At 37.6% G+C, this 20,681-nt stretch overlaps 3 protein-coding genes across 3 annotated transcripts; all 3 read right to left on the reverse strand.

Moving 5' to 3' along the window:
• Positions 1–1,008: 1,008 nt before the first annotated feature.
• LOC104771648 (uncharacterized) lies at positions 1,009–3,309 on the reverse strand. Its single transcript, XM_010496213.2, has 5 exons — positions 2,388–3,309; positions 2,225–2,282; positions 2,048–2,131; positions 1,793–1,928; positions 1,009–1,668 (listed from the first exon to the last, which is right to left on the reverse strand). Exons 1-5 carry the CDS (start codon positions 3,067–3,069, stop codon positions 1,405–1,407), a joined length of 1,224 nt encoding a protein of 407 aa, XP_010494515.2. The 5' UTR covers positions 3,070–3,309; the 3' UTR covers positions 1,009–1,404.
• Positions 3,310–11,692: 8,383 nt separating this feature from the next.
• Positions 11,693–14,372, reverse strand: LOC104772805 (uncharacterized). Its single transcript, XM_087504052.1, has 6 exons — positions 13,671–14,372; positions 13,488–13,579; positions 12,472–13,392; positions 12,172–12,382; positions 11,860–11,986; positions 11,693–11,772 (listed from the first exon to the last, which is right to left on the reverse strand). Exons 1-6 carry the CDS (start codon positions 14,370–14,372, stop codon positions 11,693–11,695), a joined length of 2,133 nt encoding a protein of 710 aa, XP_087360178.1.
• Positions 14,373–15,957: 1,585 nt separating this feature from the next.
• Positions 15,958–20,424, reverse strand: LOC104771649 (LRR receptor-like serine/threonine-protein kinase GSO2). Its single transcript, XM_010496214.3, has 2 exons — positions 16,578–20,424; positions 15,958–16,491 (listed from the first exon to the last, which is right to left on the reverse strand). The coding sequence occupies exons 1-2, from the start codon at positions 19,942–19,944 to the stop codon at positions 16,112–16,114; spliced, it is 3,747 nt and encodes a 1,248-aa protein (XP_010494516.2). The 5' UTR covers positions 19,945–20,424; the 3' UTR covers positions 15,958–16,111.
• Positions 20,425–20,681: the final 257 nt, after the last annotated feature.

The following is a 20,681-nucleotide window of genomic DNA, read 5'->3' on the forward strand; positions in this document are numbered from 1 at the left end:
TCCTGTCATTTCTTACAAAGTTACATTGAGCTCGACTGGGACTGTTTTTTTACCAAAGGTAATTTTCTCTGTTTGTTTGTTCAATAAACAGGTAAATTGGACAAACAAATTTACCAATGGTTTATTCTCTTAACAATGTTTCCATTTTTAAGAACAGATTAATGGCATTGACATTCGACGGAAAAAAAAAAGATTAACGACATTAACAGAAAAATAAAAATTATATATATACCATATTTGATCTTCCACAAAGGTGTGCAAGCCTAGGCAGGCCCATTAATAGAAGAAGAGGACGTGATTCAGTGGAACCCCTTCTCTCATAATCAGAGACAATGTGATGTGAATAATGGGCCTTGACAATATTATTCAAAGCCATTATAGGCCTTATTTTATCACTATACTACATACTTTGGTTTATAAAATTTCATGTGTGTTGAGCAAGTTGTTTTTATGTTCTTTACAACAGGAGGAATCCCTCCACAACAGAACCATTTTCTCTAGTTTGTGTGTAACAAGATGGCTTTGAAAAGCGTAAAATGTATTTTTAAATCTATAATTACAAAGTTTAGCTTAAGACAATTGTGCCATTTAGAATGGACAGATGGAGGATATAGAGTATGATTAGTTCAACAACGATAACAAAGAAACTAAACTACAAAGTGAACACATGTGTTCTATATATTACACGATAATTAAAGCCTCCGATATCGATTAGATCTTCAATGATGATGATTTTAACTTAGCTTTATAGATATAAATGATGAAATGTGTAATTATGTGTCATCATTATCCCCCATGACTCAAGTTTTTCTTTTAAGAGAATGCCATAATTCCATTTGCATATATTTCACTCATTATATATATATATTATATATATATATATTGAAATACTTTAGAACTGAGAATTGCATGATATTTTGTAGCAGATGGGAGTAATAAAGCTTCTTTTCAAAATTTTCTTCCAACTCAAATAAAATTTGTTATCAACTAATTAAAAAAGAAAACAAATTATAAAAAAAAATTCATTGATAATCTATACCACATGACATTGCTTCCCACCTTTAGCACACATGCTCTGTGGGTTCTCTCTTCTTTATTCCCCATACCCACAAACTATCAACTCTTAACCTAAAAAAAAAATTAAACAAACTAAAATAAATACCAATACTCATATATTAAACTTTAAGCAGAATCACACACACACACATAAAAGAAAAACACCTTTGTACAAATATCAAATACCTAAAGTTAGGACCTCAACCTACATATCACATGGTAGATATAGTACTAACAATGTTGACAGAAAGAAAAGATATAGTACTAAAATACTATAACACATAAATATTATTTAGTTACATAAATTAAAGCCAATGTGACAACAAACAACAATGATCTTTTTTTTGCCTATAAAGCCGCCATGGCAGTACACTCGTGATGCCTCGGACATGTGATCAAGTGGTCGTTAGTTAAACCGGCGGCTTGCATTAACGAATGTATAACCGTCGGACCAACGAACCTAAACCCACGACGAACCATGTCTTTACTTATGGTCTCTGATTTCGATGTCTTAACCGGAATCTTTTGGCATGATGTGTATTTTGTGGTGACCGGTTTATGTTTCATAAACCCCCAAATGTATTTGTTGAATGACCCGATATCTCTTTTTACCTATAAAACAATACTCAAATAATTTTACTTTAGAGAATTTGACAATTTAATTATATGTATATATTGTGGTAACCAAACTAATATATATATATATATATATATATATATATATATATATATATACCTTGAGAATTTGTTTAGAGTTGTCAACAATTGCACGGACTTGGCTAATGTCAATGCCATAGTCGTTGACTATTGATTGTATCTTCTTCTCGTTGAAGTCTGCGACCAACTCTGCTTCGAAACCAGAGAAAGCCTCTCTGTAAAACCAAAGGTTATAGAGTCAGACCAAAATTTTTTACAAGAAAAGTAAAAAAGTATCAAAACTTTATACGAAAAAAATTTGACTTTGATTTGGGGGTTTCTTGAAATTTCTTACCTTAAAGTGTTTCTTCTCTTTAAAACCGAAGTCCAATCTGATCCGACCTGAGCGCCGGTTAACACCAAAAGCTCAAATAATAGTCTGAAAAAAAATTGAACAGTGATTATAATTAATTAGTTTTAATTATTATAAAAATTGGTTTTATGTATGGAAAAAATGAAAAATTTTATTTACTTGTCTTCATGAACTGGAACTCCCCATTCTTGGTCATGGTAAGCGACATATATTGGATCTGTTGAAGCAAATCAAGATTTTGGATCAAACTAATTAAAGTTGAATTATAATGGATGGTAAAGAAATTTAGGTTTTCTTGTTGAACAAGGTAACGTTTACAGACCTGAACTTGTAGTGATGAAACTGCACCTCTTCTTCTTCTCATGCTCAACGGTTACGGTTTTCTCGTTCGATTTTACCGATTTGATCCTACCGTAATGAGATATTTTCTTCTTTCTCTCTTCTTGTTTTATTGCAACCTCTTCTCTTCTTGCAGCTGCTATACTTCCAGGCTGCTTCTGAACAATTGCCATGGAAATAACCTCTTTGTAGCCACCATCACTGTTCCTGGGCGATTTCACCGGTTTAGACTTTTCGGAGCTAGACCTAAGTAGTTCCTTGCAAGAACCGGCTGGTTTTTTCAAGGATTTTGAGTTAGGAGACAAAGGAGGAGAGATTAGAGAAATTGGTCTAGGTGAGGGTATCTTTGATGCAATTGAAGTCAAAGGCTTAGTAGGAGACTTCTTGAGTGAGTTACGTCGGTCTAATGTCGGCACTTGGTTCGATTTCGGTTGAAGAACTGGACGACCGTTGATTTGGGAGATGTTTTCTTGGGTCAGGTTTTTTAATTTTGAGGAACACATTTTTTTTTCTTGTACGTCTAGCTTTTGTGGTCTTGAAGGATGATGATAAATGGGATGAAACAAAGTTGAGATCTCTAAAAGGGTTTTTATATGTGGGAAAAGAGGATGATGATTAGTTGTGGGGTAGGCATCAATATTAATAAGTGCTAGTGGGCAACTCATATTTAATGTATGCACACTAATTAGTTAAGGTTTTTTGGACACTAGAGACTTGGATTGTGTGTAATGAGGTTTGTAGGGTTTGATTAGGGTTTTAATTAATTAGGGTTTGGGAGTGAAAGAGAAGTAGGATTCTTTAGGAACATGGTGGGGTGAGAAATGTAATGCAATTCCAGAATAGCCTATGGCTTAGGGAAGTGCTATTCTTGGGTCACACTGTAGGACAAGGACACCACATTCTTTTTTTCTTTTACCGCTTATCTCATATTTATATATCTCGACAGTCTTTTATTGTATCTAATCGTTCGATATTATCTTCTTTACAGACGAATTGGTTACATATTAACATAATTTTTTTTAAATCCCAAATTATTTTAGAAACCGTTTTAAGAAATTCAAACAAATGTAAAGTTTTTCTTAGTTTCTCATAATAACACCAATGCTAAAACGGATTAGGTAGCAGCACTAGTGACTATATTTACATGCATATTGATTTTATCATTTTTATGTAAATACAAACCACATCTTTAGAGTTTCGTTCGTATCTCTGGTCTTCCATATCTTGAATTGCACTTAGTGGATTTTTAACATTCTTGTCAATGAACTAGTTCAAAGTTCATAATTTTAAAAGTTTACATACAAGTTCTTGTTTTATATAGTTTGAGAAATATTTCTTCAATGTATGATTCGTTATGAATGATGAATGATGATTTAGCAATTTGTCAGCGATGAGAAAGAAGAAGGGTCCTTCTCTCACTTTTGCCTTTACTGTTAATATTGCAAGTGCCGAGTTATTTTAATTTTGAGAGAGACCTTTCATTTAAGATCCAGCTTGACAATTTGATCACAATCATATCTGTTTTTTTTCTCCTTCTTATTAGCTATGTTCGGGATAGATTTCCCAAATCAACCAAACAATGTTCATCGACAAGAGAAATATTCGTTGCGTGTGATTGTGAATAGTAAATTTCTGTCAATTCATGAGTATTTCCGTGAGGAAAAAACAAAAATGAGAGAAGTTTGAGAAAAAAAAAGTCACAAATTAAAAAGTTTCAAAAACATTATGAAGCTAATTACCTCTAGAATTTTAAAGTTTTAGACCAAAGTGACCTTAGTGCAATGGCAGGAGGTAAGTCCATTTGTAGAAGGCACCATCACACCCGGGATCGAGTCCCGGCTCCTATAAATATAGGAATTTGGATAATGAGCCGGCCAGTTGTGATCCAATGGTTGACAAAAAAAAAAAAGTTTTAGACCAAGTGTATCTATTGTTTCAAGTAAAATAATCATTTTCATTAATTCAAAAGAAAATATTTCATTCGTTTCAAATAAAATTTAAAATATGAGGCGTTTTTGATTTAAAATAAACATGTTTTTAAGTGACATAATGAAAATCATAATACAGTATATATTAATTTGTTTGGATTATACTAATCATGGTGAAACAAAGGAAATATCATAAGTTAACTATTAAGAAGAGATGACATCGCGATTGTCATTTAGCTACATACAACCAACAAGACATTATGACAAGTACTTATCTAGAATAAGAAACTAGTACAATACTAAAATGATAGTAATATACAGATAAATGATAAAGAAAAAAAGAAGAGATGTGGCATACGAATAAATTGGTCCCAAGATTCAAGCTGTGTAACAATGGACCAGCTTCCAGCTTTTTTTTTTGTGTGTGGAATCTCATCTTTTAGCAACTAAAGCTTACATTTAAGCCTTTATCTACATATATGGTCCTTCAAAATTATATAATAATTCAAAGCTTTTAAGGATAATCACCAAACATATGAATTTCTTTTTTTTTTGTGCAACGACATATGATTATAAATTAAAATAACTATAACTGATGATCCATACAAATATTTAAATACACTGATTGTATAGTATGGATTAGAAAACTAACTCCAACATAATATATATGTCAATTATCCTCTTGTTAATTAGGGCGAATTAGCGAAACACATCACATGGATAAACAAGTTAATTGAATACTTAAGAAATTAATTAGTGGTCTAGAAAAAGGAAATCATTTTAAAGTTAAGCTGAAGCTTTGTAGGATGACAACCGAACAACCAAAGTCTCTTCAAACGTCAACTCTTTCTTCATCTTCTTTTTATCCTTTCTTAATAGACCCGAAATCTCTTTTTAATAATTACTAATTTAATAGGATACAAAATGTTTGATGTTTTATATAAGAAGATAATATTACAAAAAGGTTTGAGGAAATAAAGAAGGAAATGAAAATGATGGGATGTGATTCTTTAAATGGAATCACGAGGAGGAGACATCCCATGTGTTAATGAATAAAACATATAAAAGAAATTTTTGTGACGATTTAACGTTTTAACAAAAAGAAATGGATTAAATTTTTCTAAAAGCTTTAAATAGTTTCTCTTTTTTCTTTCTTCGGCCAAACAACCTTTTGTTGCCCACATACCTCTTTTTTTGTGTGTGCACCGCACCATATACTTATAAGTTATATCATGGTATTTTCTTCAATATATTGATAATGATACTTATAGAATGATACTTATAGACATGCATGATTGTAAACTATAATGTATATTGTAGAAAGATGTGAAGAGCACTTTCATTTCATGTGGCGCTGGTCTGGTTCTAGTTTTGCGAATAACATATTAATTTTCAACTATTTAGCATATATATTTCACTAATCTTAAGAATAATTGTTGATCAGTAAAACCTCTATAAATTAATAAACACTACTACTCCTATAAAATAATAAAGTATTTTGGCCCCAAATCAGACTTGTGTAAAATTTAACAAAGATCCACTAGATAATATATTTTTTGGATTCTCTATGTAAATATATGCTCTCATTCATATCATAAACTAGTAATCATATAAATTTTACATATATATAGAAGGTGATATATTAATGTATGTTTTTGTTTTAACTTTATATGAATTTTTCTTTAAACTTCATTTCTATAAAACAATTGTTATGTTGTATTTTCAAACTATAATATTGTTGTATACTCTATAAAATTTCATAAAACAACCACATTATATAGTAATAGTAACATCGATATTTTGTATACTGAATTTAAATCCGTATAATGAACACCAAAAAAAAAAAATATATAGTATATATATTTAGTAGGATGAAAGAAACTGTTCATTTGTCCCAAAAAAAAAGAAAGAAAGAAAGAAACTGTTCAAAAGATATGTCCAACCAATGTTGGGCAATCTGAAAACTTTGTCTCTAGCCAATTTGTATCTGTAGTCGTTACAAAGGGTCCCTTAGTTATCTAAATAATAGTATATCATTTTCATGTTTTTTGCTGCAACGATTTTGGCCAACACATTAAATTTGATTACATGAATTAAATCATCCATTAGAGAAAATCATATTTACAAATTACAAACATTCTTATTAGTTTCACATGATTTTTTTTTTTTATAGAAAAGATATAAACTTTACTTAGCATTATTATATAATCAGATTGTTTCACCTTAGCATATAATAAAATTTTGAGTTAAACGTTTTATTTCGTCGTCTGTTTCTTGTGCCCCTAAGAATCAAGAAATGCCCTCACAACATCTACAATTGGAGCCATACAGATCGGGCATCTCCCACTACTCCATTGAAGCTCATGAGCACATTGCAGACAAGTGCACATATGTCCACACCTGCAAAACAAAACCGCAGTTTCATTACAGCTTTCGCGTTTCAACCTTAGTCGCTTTCTAGCTAGGCTTTACAAGGAGACAGACGTATAGAAGCTGAATGTTTCTTATTAATTGTAAAATGAATGAGTTCACATATTTATACAAGAGAGAGGAGACTAGGGTTAAAGATATTTGCACATAGATCCCTAAACTTATATTTACACATATTTATATCCTATACGCCCCCTCAAGATGGAGGGAGCTTTGCGACACCCAGCTTGAAACATGCATCCGTGAACTTAGCTCGTGATAGAGGTTTAGTTAGTGTGTCAGCCAACTGATCATGGGTAGAGACATGGGAGACCCGTAGCAGCTTGGACTGTATCTGACTGCGAACAAAATGATAGTCAAGAGCAATATGTTTCATCCTGGAGTGAAAGACCGGATTTGCACACAGGTAAGTCGCACCAATGTTGTCACAATATATAACCGGTGTAGTGGGTAAGACAATGTGTAGGTCAGAGAGAAGAGAACACAACCAGCGGACCTCGGCAGCAGTGTTTGCTACAGCCCTATATTCAGCTTCGGTAGACGAGCGGGCAACACCCCGTTGTTTCTTAGACGACCAGGAAACGGGATTTCGACCATTGTAGACAACATAACCATTAGTAGAAACATAGTCATCTGTGTCACCAGCCCAATCTGCATCAGAAAACGCATGGAGAGTAACAGGAGAAGAAGCATTCATGTAGATACCATGTGTTGGAGTCCCAGCAAGGTAGCGGAGGACACGTTTTGCGGCAACCCAATGATCTTGCGTCGGATGGTGCATGAACTGAGACAAGCGGTTGACAGCATAAGAAATGTCTGGTCGTGTGAAAGAGAGATACTGCAGGCTCCCAACCACTGATCGGTATTGCGAGGCATCCACCAGCGGTGTGCCACCATGGAGCGTTAACTTTGGTGAGGTAGGAAGCGGGGTTGCAACAGGTTTTGCTTCAGACATGTTATTTTTGACTAGAAGATCCATAATATACTTACGCTGCATAAGGTGAAGGCCGCGCGACGAGCGTGAGACTTCAATTCCAAGGAAGTAGTGAATATCAGTGGGATCCTTGATGGAGAAACGGTCAGCAAAGGATTGGAGAACACGGTCTATAACAGCAGAGTGATTACCCGTGACGATGATATCGTCAACATAAACGAGGACATAGGTGAGATACGAACCAGAAGTCTGAATGAACAATGAAGTATCCGCAAGAGAGTTAGTAAAACCAGTATCAAGAAGGTGTTGTTTGAGAGACATATACCATGCACGCGGCGCCTGTTTGAGACCGTAGATAGGTTTCCGGAGTCGGCAGACATGATGAGGATGATCCGGGTCAACAAAGCCAGGCGGTTGGGACATATAGACTTCCTCAGTCAATTCACCTTGTAGAAAAGCATTATTGACATCTAACTGTTTGATAGGCCAAGCAAGTTTCACAGCAACATCAAGAACTACGCGAATTGTCGTTGACTTGATGACCGGGCTAAAGGTCTCTGCGTAATCCTTTCCATACTGTTGATGATACCCCTTGGCTACTAAACGAGCCTTGTACCGATCGAGATCACCATTGGCAAGATATTTGGTTGTGAAAACCCACTTACAGCCAACAACATTTTGATGTGCAGCAGGCGGAACAAGATCCCAAGTGTGTGTGACTACTAACGCATCAAACTCCTTTGAACTAGCTCGTCGCCAATGGGGATCCTTTAAGGCTTGAATTATCGTTTTTGGTTCTTTGGAAATTGTCCGAGAGTTAACATGAAGACTCCATTTGCGGGAAGGTTTGGTAATATTGTTTTTGGCTCTAGTTGTCATTTTGTGGACATTTTGTGGTGGTTCAATAATGTTATTTGGGTTCTGTGGTTGTTGTGGAAGAGCTTGGTGTGGTGGTGGATTTGGTAGTGGTTGTGGCTGAGTTGGGGGTTGCAACTCATTTTGTCGTGGAGCAGTGGGCTCTGGAGGAAGAGGGTGAGGCTGAACCGTGGGTTGCGGTTCATTTTCAAGAAGAGCAGTAGGCTCCGAGTTAGAGGGAGAGGAAGAAGATGAAGTAAGGATAGGAGATAATACCTGTGTGGAAGAGGAAGGCGAGTGAAGGTCAGAGTACGAGGGTCCTATAGGCGAAGGCTGTAACGACGCGAGAGACGACGGTGGAGTCGCAACAGAGGAGGCAACTCGAGAAGATGATGAGGGAGCAGGAACGGGTTCATTAGGGATAGAATCTCGGTGTCGGGAGGATGGTTGAGGTCTAGGTGGATTCGTACGTGGGGTTCGTCGCTGATACGTAAAACGTATATCACGACCAAGTGGAGGAGGATCACCAGACACAGCGGGAGCGGGAAGCAGAGGACCCGGGTTTGATGGAGGTGTAGTCGCCGGGGTGAAGTGAACCACAACTGGAGAAACCAGTGAGGACGAGGAAGTGGTGTGAGCTGGTGGAGAGGAGTCTTGTGTAATTGGCGTAGAGACACGAAATGGAAACTCATGTTCAACAAATTGTACATGCCGTGACGTATAGAGACGACCAGTCGGAATGTGATAGCAGTAATAAGCACTTTGAGTTGCAGAATACCCAAGAAAAACACAGCCTCGAGACCGATCATCTAGTTTGTGTTGTGTGTAAGGTCGCAACCAGGGAAAACACAAGCAGCCAAAGACACGAAGCTTTTCATAATTAGGTGGGGTACCAAAGAGCTTCTGAAAAGGCGATTGGAGATTAATCACAGGCGTGGGCATCCGGTTAATCAAATAGACTGCAGTAGCAAGTGCATACGGCCAATGTTCTTTCGGGACCGAGGCAGTGGACATGAGAGTGAGACCCGTTTCAACAATATGCCGATGCTTCCGTTCTGAAATCCCGTTGTGTTCAGGAGTGTGGGGTGGTGATGTAAGATGGGAGATGCCTTGAGTAGCAAGAAAACCACGAAGAGCCATAAATTCACCTCCATTGTCGGTGAACAATGTCCCAATCTTGTTCTGAAATCGATTTTCAACCAATGCTTTGAAGGTGATGAAAACGTGTTTGACATCGGATTTGCGTTGGAGTGGGTACAGCCAGGTATATCGAGTAAAGTGATCTATGAGGACAAGGTAATATTTGTAGTTTTGAGTTGAAAGGATAGGTGAAGTCCACACATCAGAGTAAATGTATTCAAGAGGGCGAATCGAAGCAATGGTGTTTTGAGAAAATGGAAGCTTGTGTGTTTTATTAATAAGACAATCGGAGCAAGATAATGTTTTTGAAGTGGAAGTTGCAACAGGAAGCGAAAAAGTAGAAACAATAGTGTTTAAGATAGGTGGAGAAGGATGGCCCAATCTTGAGTGCCACGAGAGTAAGTTTGTGCGCGGACCAGATGAAGACAACATAGCCATCGCTCGCGGATTGGTGACTGGCCATTCATATAGCTCGTTATTGGCACGACCTTGGAGTAATAGGACCCCCGTACTGAGATCCTTCACCTGAAAGAATGAAGGATAGAGATGAACAGACACAAGGTTAGTGTTACAAAGACGATACACAAAAATTAGATTCTTGTGTATATGAGGAACACAAAGTATGTTATCCAATTTTAACGGGCGAGAGTGTGAGGGAAGAAGTGAAGAACCCGTGTGAGTGATGGTCATGTTGGATCCATCAGCAATGGTGAGATCATCACCACCATTGTAGGGTTGGTGCAGTGTGAGATTGTTGAGGTCATTGGTGATATGGTGAGTGGCTCCACTGTCAAGGATTTCCGGTGAAGAGTTGGCTGCGACTATGTTAGCACGAGGCTGCCACGGGGTAAATGGACTCGAGTGAGATGAAGAAGACTGAATCAAGTGAAGCTGTGGACAGCGACGTGCACTGTGGCCTTGTTCGTGACACAGTTGACATTTGCCTAAGTACGGCTTGGAAGACCGATTGTTGGTATTGCCTTGGTAGGACTGCCACGAGTTGTTGTTGTTGCTCGGAAAACGTTGGGATTGGGAGCGAGAACGGTTGTTGTTCCTGTTGTTGTAGGTGTTGGAGGAGTTGTTGTTGTTGTTGTTTGGTCGATGGTGAACAACGTTTGCAGAGGCGGGATATGGAGTTGGAGGCACAGCAGCAATTGCAAGGAGCTTGGCTTCACGGTTACGTAAACGCTCATGAACATCGGAAATGGTTGGAGTAGTATCCTTACTCTCAATTTGGTCAACAACAGGTTTGAAATCTTCAGGAAGGCCTTCGAGTATCTTCTCAATTTGATCATCATGATCCATAGGTTTACCAAGGGCTGCGAGTTCATCGAAACGAATAACAAGACCACGTACATATTCATCAATGGTTTTATTCCCTTTGGTCCATACCTTGAGTTGGGTGCGGATGCCTTGGACATGGCCACGGCTCGGTTTGGCAAAGGTAGAGGCAAGAGTCTCCCAGACGGCGGCAGTGGTGGTGGCACGGGAGACTAGAGGTTGGACAGACGGAGACATCGCTCCAAGAAGAGAGCTAAACAGCAGACGATCTTGGCGTTTCCAGAGAGCAAAGTCTGGATTAGGGGTGGAGGTGGCTCCGTTTGTCAGTGTAGGAGCAGGAGCAACAGCGGATCCATCAAGAAATCCGGCAAGCTCATAACCATCCACCAAAGCGTGGATCTGAAGACTCCACATCAAGTAGTTGGTATCATTGAGTTTGGTGACATTGCTAGTGTTCACCATGAAAAGAGGTTGAGTTGTTGTCATGATGACTTCACCGGTGGAAGGAGAGACATTGCCAGAGGTAGACATGGCGGCGGTGGCGTGTAAAAAAATTTTTTTAGGGTTATATCGATCGAGGCTCTGATACCATATAGAAACTGAATGTTTCTTATTAATTGTAAAATGAATGAGTTCACATATTTATACAACAGAGAGGAGACTAGGGTTAAAGATATTTGCACATAGATCCCTAAACTTATATTTACACATATTTATATCCTATAAGACGTACCTATTGAGAAGTGAGTCTATAGGCATCTCCAAGCAGATAGAACAATTCCTTTCCAGAGAATCTGAAACTGAGTTTGACATAGTTCAAAGTTATAGTTTACATCAATAATGGAGGATTCTTTCTTTTAACTGAATCAAGAATAGTGTTTACTCACCAGAAAGTGATTCAGACTTCATGGATTTCTGGAAATCGACGCAAGATTTGACTAAACTTTGTAGTTCGAGCATTTCTCTTTGAAGCTGTTTGATTTGTTGTCTGAGGTCACATATCATCTGTGTTTCCTGTGTTCATCATAAATCTGTTACTTTACTAACACACAACCATAAATCTATACTTCACCAACACGCAACGCTACTAACCTAAGAAATAAGCATAGCAAAACAGAGAAAAACTCATAGAGGAGGTCCTTAGGTTTTAAAGAAATTGTAGTAACGATCAAGAGATGTTGGCTAAAACCATCACTTACAGTTATTGGTTCAATTAGATCTACCTTCTCTGTTTCAGTTTCTTCTAGGTCCTCTTGGTACCTTGCTGAACACTCACCCAAGCTCTCCTCGTTATCTTCTTCTTCTTCAACAAGATTGCTTTCTACTTCTAATCTCTTTTGCATGCGTGAGATAATGATTTTGTCAATCTTTTCCCGAAACTCACTTGCGAGGAAGCCAGAAACTGTCCTTCTACGCAAGCAATCAGTCAATCACACATGTTATTAAAGATAGTAAAACTAATCTTTAGAAAATGACGAATGGATCACATTATAACATACATCTCGATTAAGTTCCGCATATCATCTTTCTCTGAACTCTTGTTCATGACCTCGAGCTCCCGTTGTTTCTTGAGAGCTTCCCAATAACTTCGTGGGCGCGATATATCGCTAATCCAATCATAATACATACTCTCTCCATTGTAATCTTCATATTCTTTATATTCCGTTACATTTTCATCCCAATCCCTTTGAAATATTGGTGTTTCATGAATCAGACATGACCCTTCTTGCTTCTTGTCTTTTGATATTTCTTCATCGTTTTGTGAAGATTTTTCCTCTCTACCGCTCTCTCTAAAGATGTGACTTACATTTTCTTCTTCCTTTCTTTGCTCCAAACAAACCACTGATGTAACTTCTTGAGGGTTGGTTCTATATTCCTCAATCTCCATGGTTTTGTCTTTTTCAAAAATACTAACTTCTTCGTTCTTTCGCCTTTCGTTATTTCTCTCTACAGTCTTCACATCAATGGCTCTTCTTGCATCTTTTTCCTCGTCTTTAGCTTTCCCCATAGGTCTTCTCCTATTAGCTCTCCCCTTAGAATCCCAAAGATTCACTTTCTCAGCAGTACTCAATGAAGACTTGTTCGTTTCTTTACTTTCCTTCACCATAGCTTTTCTCAACCCTTCTCCTTCTTCTGTACTTTTCCCCTCAATTTCAGGTTTCTTTGAACTGTTCATATTGCTTGCAGCTTCAGTCAAGACAGCTTTCTTGGCGATTTCCGGCTTAAAAGCCGCTTCCTGATTCTTCCTTGTGTTACTACTCTCCATTCTTTCTTGCAAACCATTCTTATCTCCTGTTTTGCAGGCCATTTTACACACCCTCTTCATCCGAAAAGATAGTGGTCTAGATAACTTTTTAGTTTCTCCCGCGCTATTCAAATTTTCCCAAGACCCCTTCTCAGTTTTTGTCTTATATTTATTCCTACATTTTGATTCCATTGATCAATCAATATAAGCTTGGTTTAAGTAACTGAAGTCACATAACTGAAGGAACAATATTAATAAGCTGATCATTACCTGTGATTCATCACACTAGATGTTGCTGATTTCAACATATATCTTTCTTGAATGGCAATGCACCTTTCTAAACTTCGGATTCTAAGCATATACTAAACAACAAGGAAGAGATCATTTTAAGTTACATCGTCTGAAGTGTTATGTATTAAATTAATTACCGGTTTAGGATAAAATAAAAGTAACCTGAAGACGCCGGCACCCGCGACGAGAGAACTTTGAAACCGCGTTGCGATCATCGAGCCATTCGAGATCAATTTCTCGGTTACGCAAAATCATCTTACAAACGTCTTCACTTGCTTGCCGCCCTCTTACCCTAGTGATACAAGTAGCCAGTTCAAGAAAACATCTTCCTTCTCTATCATTCTCACAAGAATTTGAAACATTACACGTATCTGATTGAGGAGACCAATCTATTTCTTCACCACTGCTTTCGTTGTTTTTTCTCTCCACGTCGTTGAGAAACTCAGAAAAAGAACTCGAATTCGAAATGTCTGAGAGACTTAATCCAGAACTCGTCCTGCTATTGATTAGCGATTGACTTAGACTCGAGCTTGACTGCTGCGACCGAGCTTCCCAAATCTGAACCAGAGAAGAAGCTCCAATGATGACACCATTTCTTGAAGAGGTCTCAGGTTGACCCGGATTACAAAACGGATTGGAATTGGTCACTAGCGGAGAAGAAGTTGGATTGTGGTTGGAAGAAGGAATCTGCAGTGGTTCCCCTGTTTTCAAAACAGAGGATCTTGAAGAACATTCAAGAACCTGTTTACTCTTCTCTTCATTACTTGCATAATCATCGATAGGAAAAGCACGACAGCTATTGAAACGATCAGTAACAAAAACTGTGAGATTCTTTTCTTTCTTGTTATGATCCCTCGAAGCCATTTCTATAGACGCCATTTTCTTATAAAGATCAAAACCAAATCCTCTGTTCTGTTTTTAAATATCGCTTTGTTTTGTTACACTCAAGAAAACAGAAAGATACAAATAAACAATAATCTATAGAGAAGAAGCCGAGTCTTATGAATAAAAAAAAGTATATAAGAGAAAAGCTAAGTCTTGAGGACTTGCTCTCACTATATATATATAGATATCTTATAAATCTCAGTACACAATTTCTTTTTGGTAGTGTATATGATAGTTATAAGTTATAAAGTTATAAGTAGTTATTATTTGATTCATTAGTTGGTTACAAAATAGGTTTTATGGGTTAACTTCTTAATTATACCGAGATACACTTTAAAAAAATAAAATCTTTAACAACCATATACTGTTAGGCCATATATATTGTTAGGCAATTATAAAAAGAAAATCTTGGAAATTAATCACGCTTAAGCGTGATTTACGATTAATCAAACAAAATAAGATCTTACCTAACACCCTTCCAAACGTTTAGTATAAATTATTGACATCTCCATTCACCGAAATACACCATATTCATACAAAAAAAAAGTTGTTCAATCTATAAAATATTCAAGTTTTAGTACTATTATTCTTTTAAAGAATATCTATTCAACTAAAATTTTGACTGAGTAACGGGTCAAAATTTGAATATTTAAATTCAATTTCATATATTTCTTTTGTTGAGTTGTATAATTTTATATACTATAATAAAAAAATTTAAATAATTTAATTTGAAATATTTTAAATTAGTTTAATCTGATATTTTTAAGAATAATGTATGATAGATCAAACAGTTACAAATTATAAACACTCAAATTTGATTTATTATAGCACAAGTCAATAATATGTAACTATAATATGAAAGAATTCCAAGAAATAAGATTTCTTGCTAGAGCATAGGTTGAAATTTCAAGAAATATGATTTCTCGGATTAAATTAAAGTTTGGAATAATGTTGTTTAGTAGGGTTTCTCGGTCAAGATGATTTTGATAAACATACGTTACATATTTAGTCATAAAATTAATATGCCGTATACTATGGGTTAAGTCATAGAATTAACAATCAAAATACAATATATATTTTTAAACACTAAACAAATCAAACAAAATATACAAACAAAAATTGATTTTTTTTTACCACACAGCTTAACTCGCGGTATGCCGCGGGTGAAAATCTAGATCTACTAGAATAGATCTTACAAAATATATGTTATTTTCATAAATCATATTCAGCATATTTTTTTTTTGGTCATATTCAGCATATGATTTCATGACATAATGTTTCATCCAACAAAAAAAAATTTAAACAAATAAAATAATCACATATATGGTGTTTTGAACAAAAATTACAAAATAAACAAAAGAAAATTTAACCCGTGCTCTAGCACTGCACGGGTCATATTCTATTAAAGATAATATTTTTTCATATTCTATGGCTAGTAGTAAATTAGTAATGCTAATAAACTACATATTTAGTTGGGAGTTGAAATGGTAATTTTTTTTTTTTTTGTTAGGGTGGTAATTTTCTTCTTTAGCAAATTGAAGAGTAATCTTGTTGTCAAGAAGAATCATAAGAAAGCAATACATGCTTAATTTATTTATTTTTCACAAACTGATATGACTGCTACTACGCAAATGATGTAGCAATCTACTGTCAAAGCAAAACAGAGTTGTCAAAAAGAAGAAATATTTCGAGTTCACTTAAGCTTCACGTCTCCAAAATCATTTATAGGTATCATCAGTTCGAACCTCCCTGTAACTGGAAGCTCTATTGTTGAAGACATTAAGAAGGTAGTCACTAGCTTGTCTTGAAGATGGTCTCTCCTGCGGATAAGTCTTTGTGCACTGAATCGCTATTTCAAGAACTTGGTAAGCTGCTTCTTCTTCGCGGGGTAAGAGCAGTTTGAGCTCTGAATCAATCAGCTTCTCTCTCGCTGAAGAACCCGGCGGGGTATCAAGAACAGTCTGTACCCATCTAACCATATCCGTCTCTTCATCAAACATTTTCTCCGTTGGCATTTTACCAGTCACAATCTCCATCAACACTATCCCCATACTGTAAACATCGCTCTTCTCAGTCGCCTTCAACGTGTAAGCATACTCTGAACATAAAACCAAAGAACAAAAACATTAGCATTAACAGTTGAAAAAGCCAAGTCAAGAAACTTGAGAAAGACGTGTAATGTACCTGGCGCAATGTAGCCATAAGAGCCTGCAAACATAGTGTTTGATTCTGTGTTGGTGTCATAATTTTCACTTAAGATCTTGGCAAGTCCGAAATCTCCTAAATGTGCTTCCATGTTGGAATCAAGAAGCACATTACTCGATTTAATATCGCGGTGCACAATCGGAGGAACACAATCATGATGAAGATACTCAACTCCTTGAGCCAACCCAACTGCTATCTTCAATCTTGTCTCCCAACCAAGACACTCCTTCTTCTTCGTGTGAATCCAATCCCAAACGCTTCCGTTCTCCATATACTCATAAATCAACAAATTCAAGCCTTCAGCTTTGCTGCTGCAGTAACCCATTAGCTTCACTAAATGTCTATGTCTGATTCTTCCAAGTGTCTTAACTTCTCTGTTAAAGCTCTTGTTTGACATCAAATCATCTTTCCAAAGAATCTTCTTCACAGCAATCGTCTCTCCGTTCTTCAACTCCGCTTTGTAAACTTTTCCTGACCCTCCGGATCCAATCATGTACTCGTCGTTAAGGTAACGTGTAGCTTCCATAATCTCTTCCCACTTTATATCTGACTTTGCACCTCCGTTTCTAAAGAGAGGAGCTTGTGAAGAAGAAGAAGAGTCTGATGAGACTGCGCTGTTCCCTCCTCGCCTTTTCTTGAAAACGTCATGACTTTGCTTGAAGAAAAGGAAGATTACAAGTACCATCAAAGCAATCGCTACTAATGATGATATCGCTGAGATGAAAACCACGGTTTTGGGACTAAAACTTCGTTGATTCTTGTTTGATCCAGCTCTGTTGCAATGACTTAGAGGGCTTCCACAAAGACCTGCATTGCCTACAAATGCATCAGCTTGCCATCTAGAGAACTGTTTCTTTAACTTCCCCTCGAGGTTGTTGTAAGAGAGGTTGAGATATCCTAAGCTTTTCATTTCTCCGATTTGGCCAGGAACTTCTCCTACAAGCTGGTTGTGAGACAGATCAAGGGATTCAAGCTTATGTAACGTCGACACCATGGACGGAATATGTCCGGTAAAGTTGTTATAGCTGAGGTCTAAAGCACTTTGAAGATCTTGTAGCTGTCCTATCTCAACTGGGATGTCTCCGGTCAAGGCGTTTCTTGATAACCTAAGCTCGTAAAGCTTGCTCAGCTTGCCTATTGATGAAGGAAGATGACCTGAAATCTGATTCTTTTCGAGGTTAAGTGCATTAAGAGCTTCCAAGTTTCCAATCTCTTGCGGTATCGAGCCGTTAAGTGAATTGCCATCAAGAGATAACACAAGAAGCTTTGTTAAGTCGAACAGCTCAGTAGGGAGAGAACCAATGAACTGATTAGAAGAAAGCTTGAGTTCTCCCAACAATGGAAGCTTTCCAAGCCACGGAGGTATAATCCCTGAAAGAAAGTTACCGTTGAGATCAATATGTGTCAGCTTCTTACACAAACCTAGCTCTAACGGTATGATTCCCGTTATAGAATTGCTTGAAATATCCAATAAAGACAGCTCCCGGATCTTCCCAAACGTCCAAGGGATTCTTCCTGTGAACTGATTCTTCCCTAACCTTAACCGATCAAGATTAGGAGACTTCCCTAGCTCAAGTGGTATCTCTCCCTCGAATCTGTTCTCCGTGACATCAAATGAAAGATAAGAGCTTGAACCACACAACGGGCTGATCGAACCATTGAACTTGTTGCTGGAAATATTGATTCTTGTGAGGTTCTTGAGGTTGACAAGTGAACTCGGAAGGTTTCCTTGAAGAGAATTGTTGTAGATCAGTAACTGTTCTAACGCGGTTAAGAACCCTAACGAGGAAGGTACCGAACCCGAGAGCTTGTTATCAGCTAAATCCAAAATCGTCAGTTTGTGACAGTTACCTAAAGTGGCGGGAATGTTACCAACAAGCTCGTTCTCTCTCAAGTGAAGCAGAGTAAGCTCTTTCAATCTTCCTATTGAAGAAGGAATCTCTCCACTGATTCGATTACCATACCAATCAATCGCCTTCAGCTTCGTGCAATTCCCAATCTCTATCGGCATTTCACCCGAGAACCGGTTCTCATATATATAGAGAATCTCCAGTTTGCCTAGCAATCCTATTTCCTTCGGTAACTTGCCTTCCAAGTTATTGCGATACAGAGTAAATTCTTGTAGTTTCGTTAGGTTAGATATTGATGGAGATAACGTACCTTCCAAGGTATTGTTGTTAAGATAAAGATTCGTGAGTTCGACGAGGTGAAACAACGAATCTGGGATACGGCCTGTGAAGGTATTGTTAGACAGATCAAGCGCTTCTAACGACTGACATTTCCCGATTTCCGCCGGGATTTCGCCGGAGAGTTGAGTTTCAGACAGAGCCAGTTGCTTCAAGCTTGTGTTGTTAGAACATATAGTCTTTGGTAATGAACCAGAGAGACGATTATTCGATAGAACCAAGGACACGAGCTGATCCATTTTCCAGAACTCTTCATGTAGCTCTCCGGTGAGATTGTTCGAAGACAGATCAAGCGTTTGAAGATTAACCAACTCTGTTAATCTCTGCGGAATCAAACCTTGGAGCTTGTTACCAATCAAGTTAAGGTAAGTGAGACTAACCAAATCACCGAGTTGACTCGGTAACTCACCGGAGAAACTGTTTTTTCCCAAATTGAGCGTCTGGAGGTTCGCGAGTCGACTCAGCTCCGCCGGTAACGATCCGTTGAGACGATTCACCGCCGCGGTAATTAAAACGAGGCTGGTGCAGTTACCAATCTCCGGCGGAATCGGACCTTCGAGCTCGTTGTCTTGTAAAATCAAAGCCTGGAGCTGAACGAGTCTTCCCAGCTGACTCGGTATTGTACCGGTGAGTTTACACGAGGCTAACGCAAGCATCCGGAGACTGACGAGGTTCCCAAACGTCTCCGGGATCGAACCGTTGAGCTCGTTGTCTCCGAGTTTTAACGACTTGAGATTCACGAGCGAGCCGAGCTGACTCGGTATCTCGCCGCTGAGTTGGTTAGAGAAGAGATGTAACGTTTCCAACGAAGCGGAGAGGTTGGAGAGAGTCGTTGGGATGGGACCAACGAGACGGTTCGAAGACAGATCGATGTGGGTTAGGTTACTAAACCGGCCAATCGATGGAGAAATTGACCCGGTTAAGCCTAAACTGGAGAGATTTAAACCGATGATTACACGACCACCGCATGTGACCCCGGTCCAGTTGCAGAAATTGGGATCATCTGCATTCCAAGTTCGGAGAATGGTTTCGTCTTTTGGGTTTGTGACGAAAGAGTTCTTGAGTTCCAGAAGAGTTCGAAGATCGTCACTTTGACCCGAACCGGACCGGAGTGAGAAACAGAGGAGGAACAGAGCAAGAAGAAGAGAGTTTTGTTGCATTTTTTTTTGTTTTCTTCTTCTTATTTGGGAAACAAGAGATCTGTGATTGTGAAACTACTTGTGAATGAAGAAGCTTCCTCGAGTTCTTGTGGTGGCTAGTAGTAATGAATGAAGCTTCTTGTGGTAGTAGTGATGAGACTAGTGTTGGAAACGAAAGGAGAATTTAAGACAATTGTTGTGTTTTTGTTGAAGTAAGATGATTGGTTATAAGAACGGTGCATGGGGACTCTCTCTCTCTGTATATATGTGTATTATATACATATAAGTGTGTGTGTTTGATGTGGTGAGTAGGGAGGAGAAGTAAATGAAGAGGATAAAGCTTTTGAGATCGGCTATAAAGGCTAAAACTATATATAGGGAAGTAGAACACAAACGAGTCTTTCTCTCTTTGATCTTTCATTGAGAGAGTAGTAGTGGGAAAGAGAAGAAGAAGGTCAAAGAAGGGTCAGAGACATTGGAACATGCAAATACAAGTGTTTCATTTATGTTGCGGCTATGTCAATTTGTATTTATGTTGTTTTCTAGTATAATACTAGTAAAATGTTTAGGATATTCATTTTGTAACTTTTTCCAAAAATGTTTTTAGATTTCTTATAATCTCTTCGAACCAGGAGACCATAACGAGTAAATTAGTGATCAAAGTTTGGATATTTAAATGCATGCAAAGGCTTGATCAACCGACACCTCCAATCCGCACATTTTGATTGTAAAGAAAGTTATAAATTCTATAGAATTGT

Source organism: Camelina sativa, chromosome 20 (assembly GCF_030686135.1).
Source record: "Camelina sativa cultivar CO46 ecotype springtype chromosome 20, ASM3068613v1".
NCBI lineage: Eukaryota > Viridiplantae > Streptophyta > Magnoliopsida > Brassicales > Brassicaceae > Camelina > Camelina sativa.

Excerpts from the sequence above, each read along its gene's own strand:
- LOC104771648 (XM_010496213.2), bottom strand. The coding sequence starts at position 3,069 with ATGAGTTGCCCACTAGCACTTATTAATATTGATGCCTACCCCACAACT. Across the intron at positions 2,283-2,387 it reads TTTCATCACTACAAGTTCAG|ATCCAATATATGTCGCTTAC; the intron begins GTCTGTAAACGT and ends TTGCTTCAACAG. Across the intron at positions 1,669-1,792 it reads ACTCTAAACAAATTCTCAAG|GTAAAAAGAGATATCGGGTC; the intron begins GTATATATATAT and ends ATTGTTTTATAG.
- LOC104772805 (XM_087504052.1), bottom strand. The coding sequence starts at position 14,372 with ATGGCTTCGAGGGATCATAACAAGAAAGAAAAGAATCTCACAGTTTTT. Across the intron at positions 13,393-13,487 it reads TCTAGTGTGATGAATCACAG|GAATAAATATAAGACAAAAA; the intron begins GTAATGATCAGC and ends ATCAAAATGTAG. Across the intron at positions 11,987-12,171 it reads ATCTAATTGAACCAATAACT|GAAACACAGATGATATGTGA; the intron begins GTAAGTGATGGT and ends TGATGAACACAG.
- LOC104771649 (XM_010496214.3), bottom strand. The coding sequence starts at position 19,944 with ATGCAACAAAACTCTCTTCTTCTTGCTCTGTTCCTCCTCTGTTTCTCA. Across the intron at positions 16,492-16,577 it reads TTATGGCTACATTGCGCCAG|AGTATGCTTACACGTTGAAG; the intron begins GTACATTACACG and ends TTTTATGTTCAG.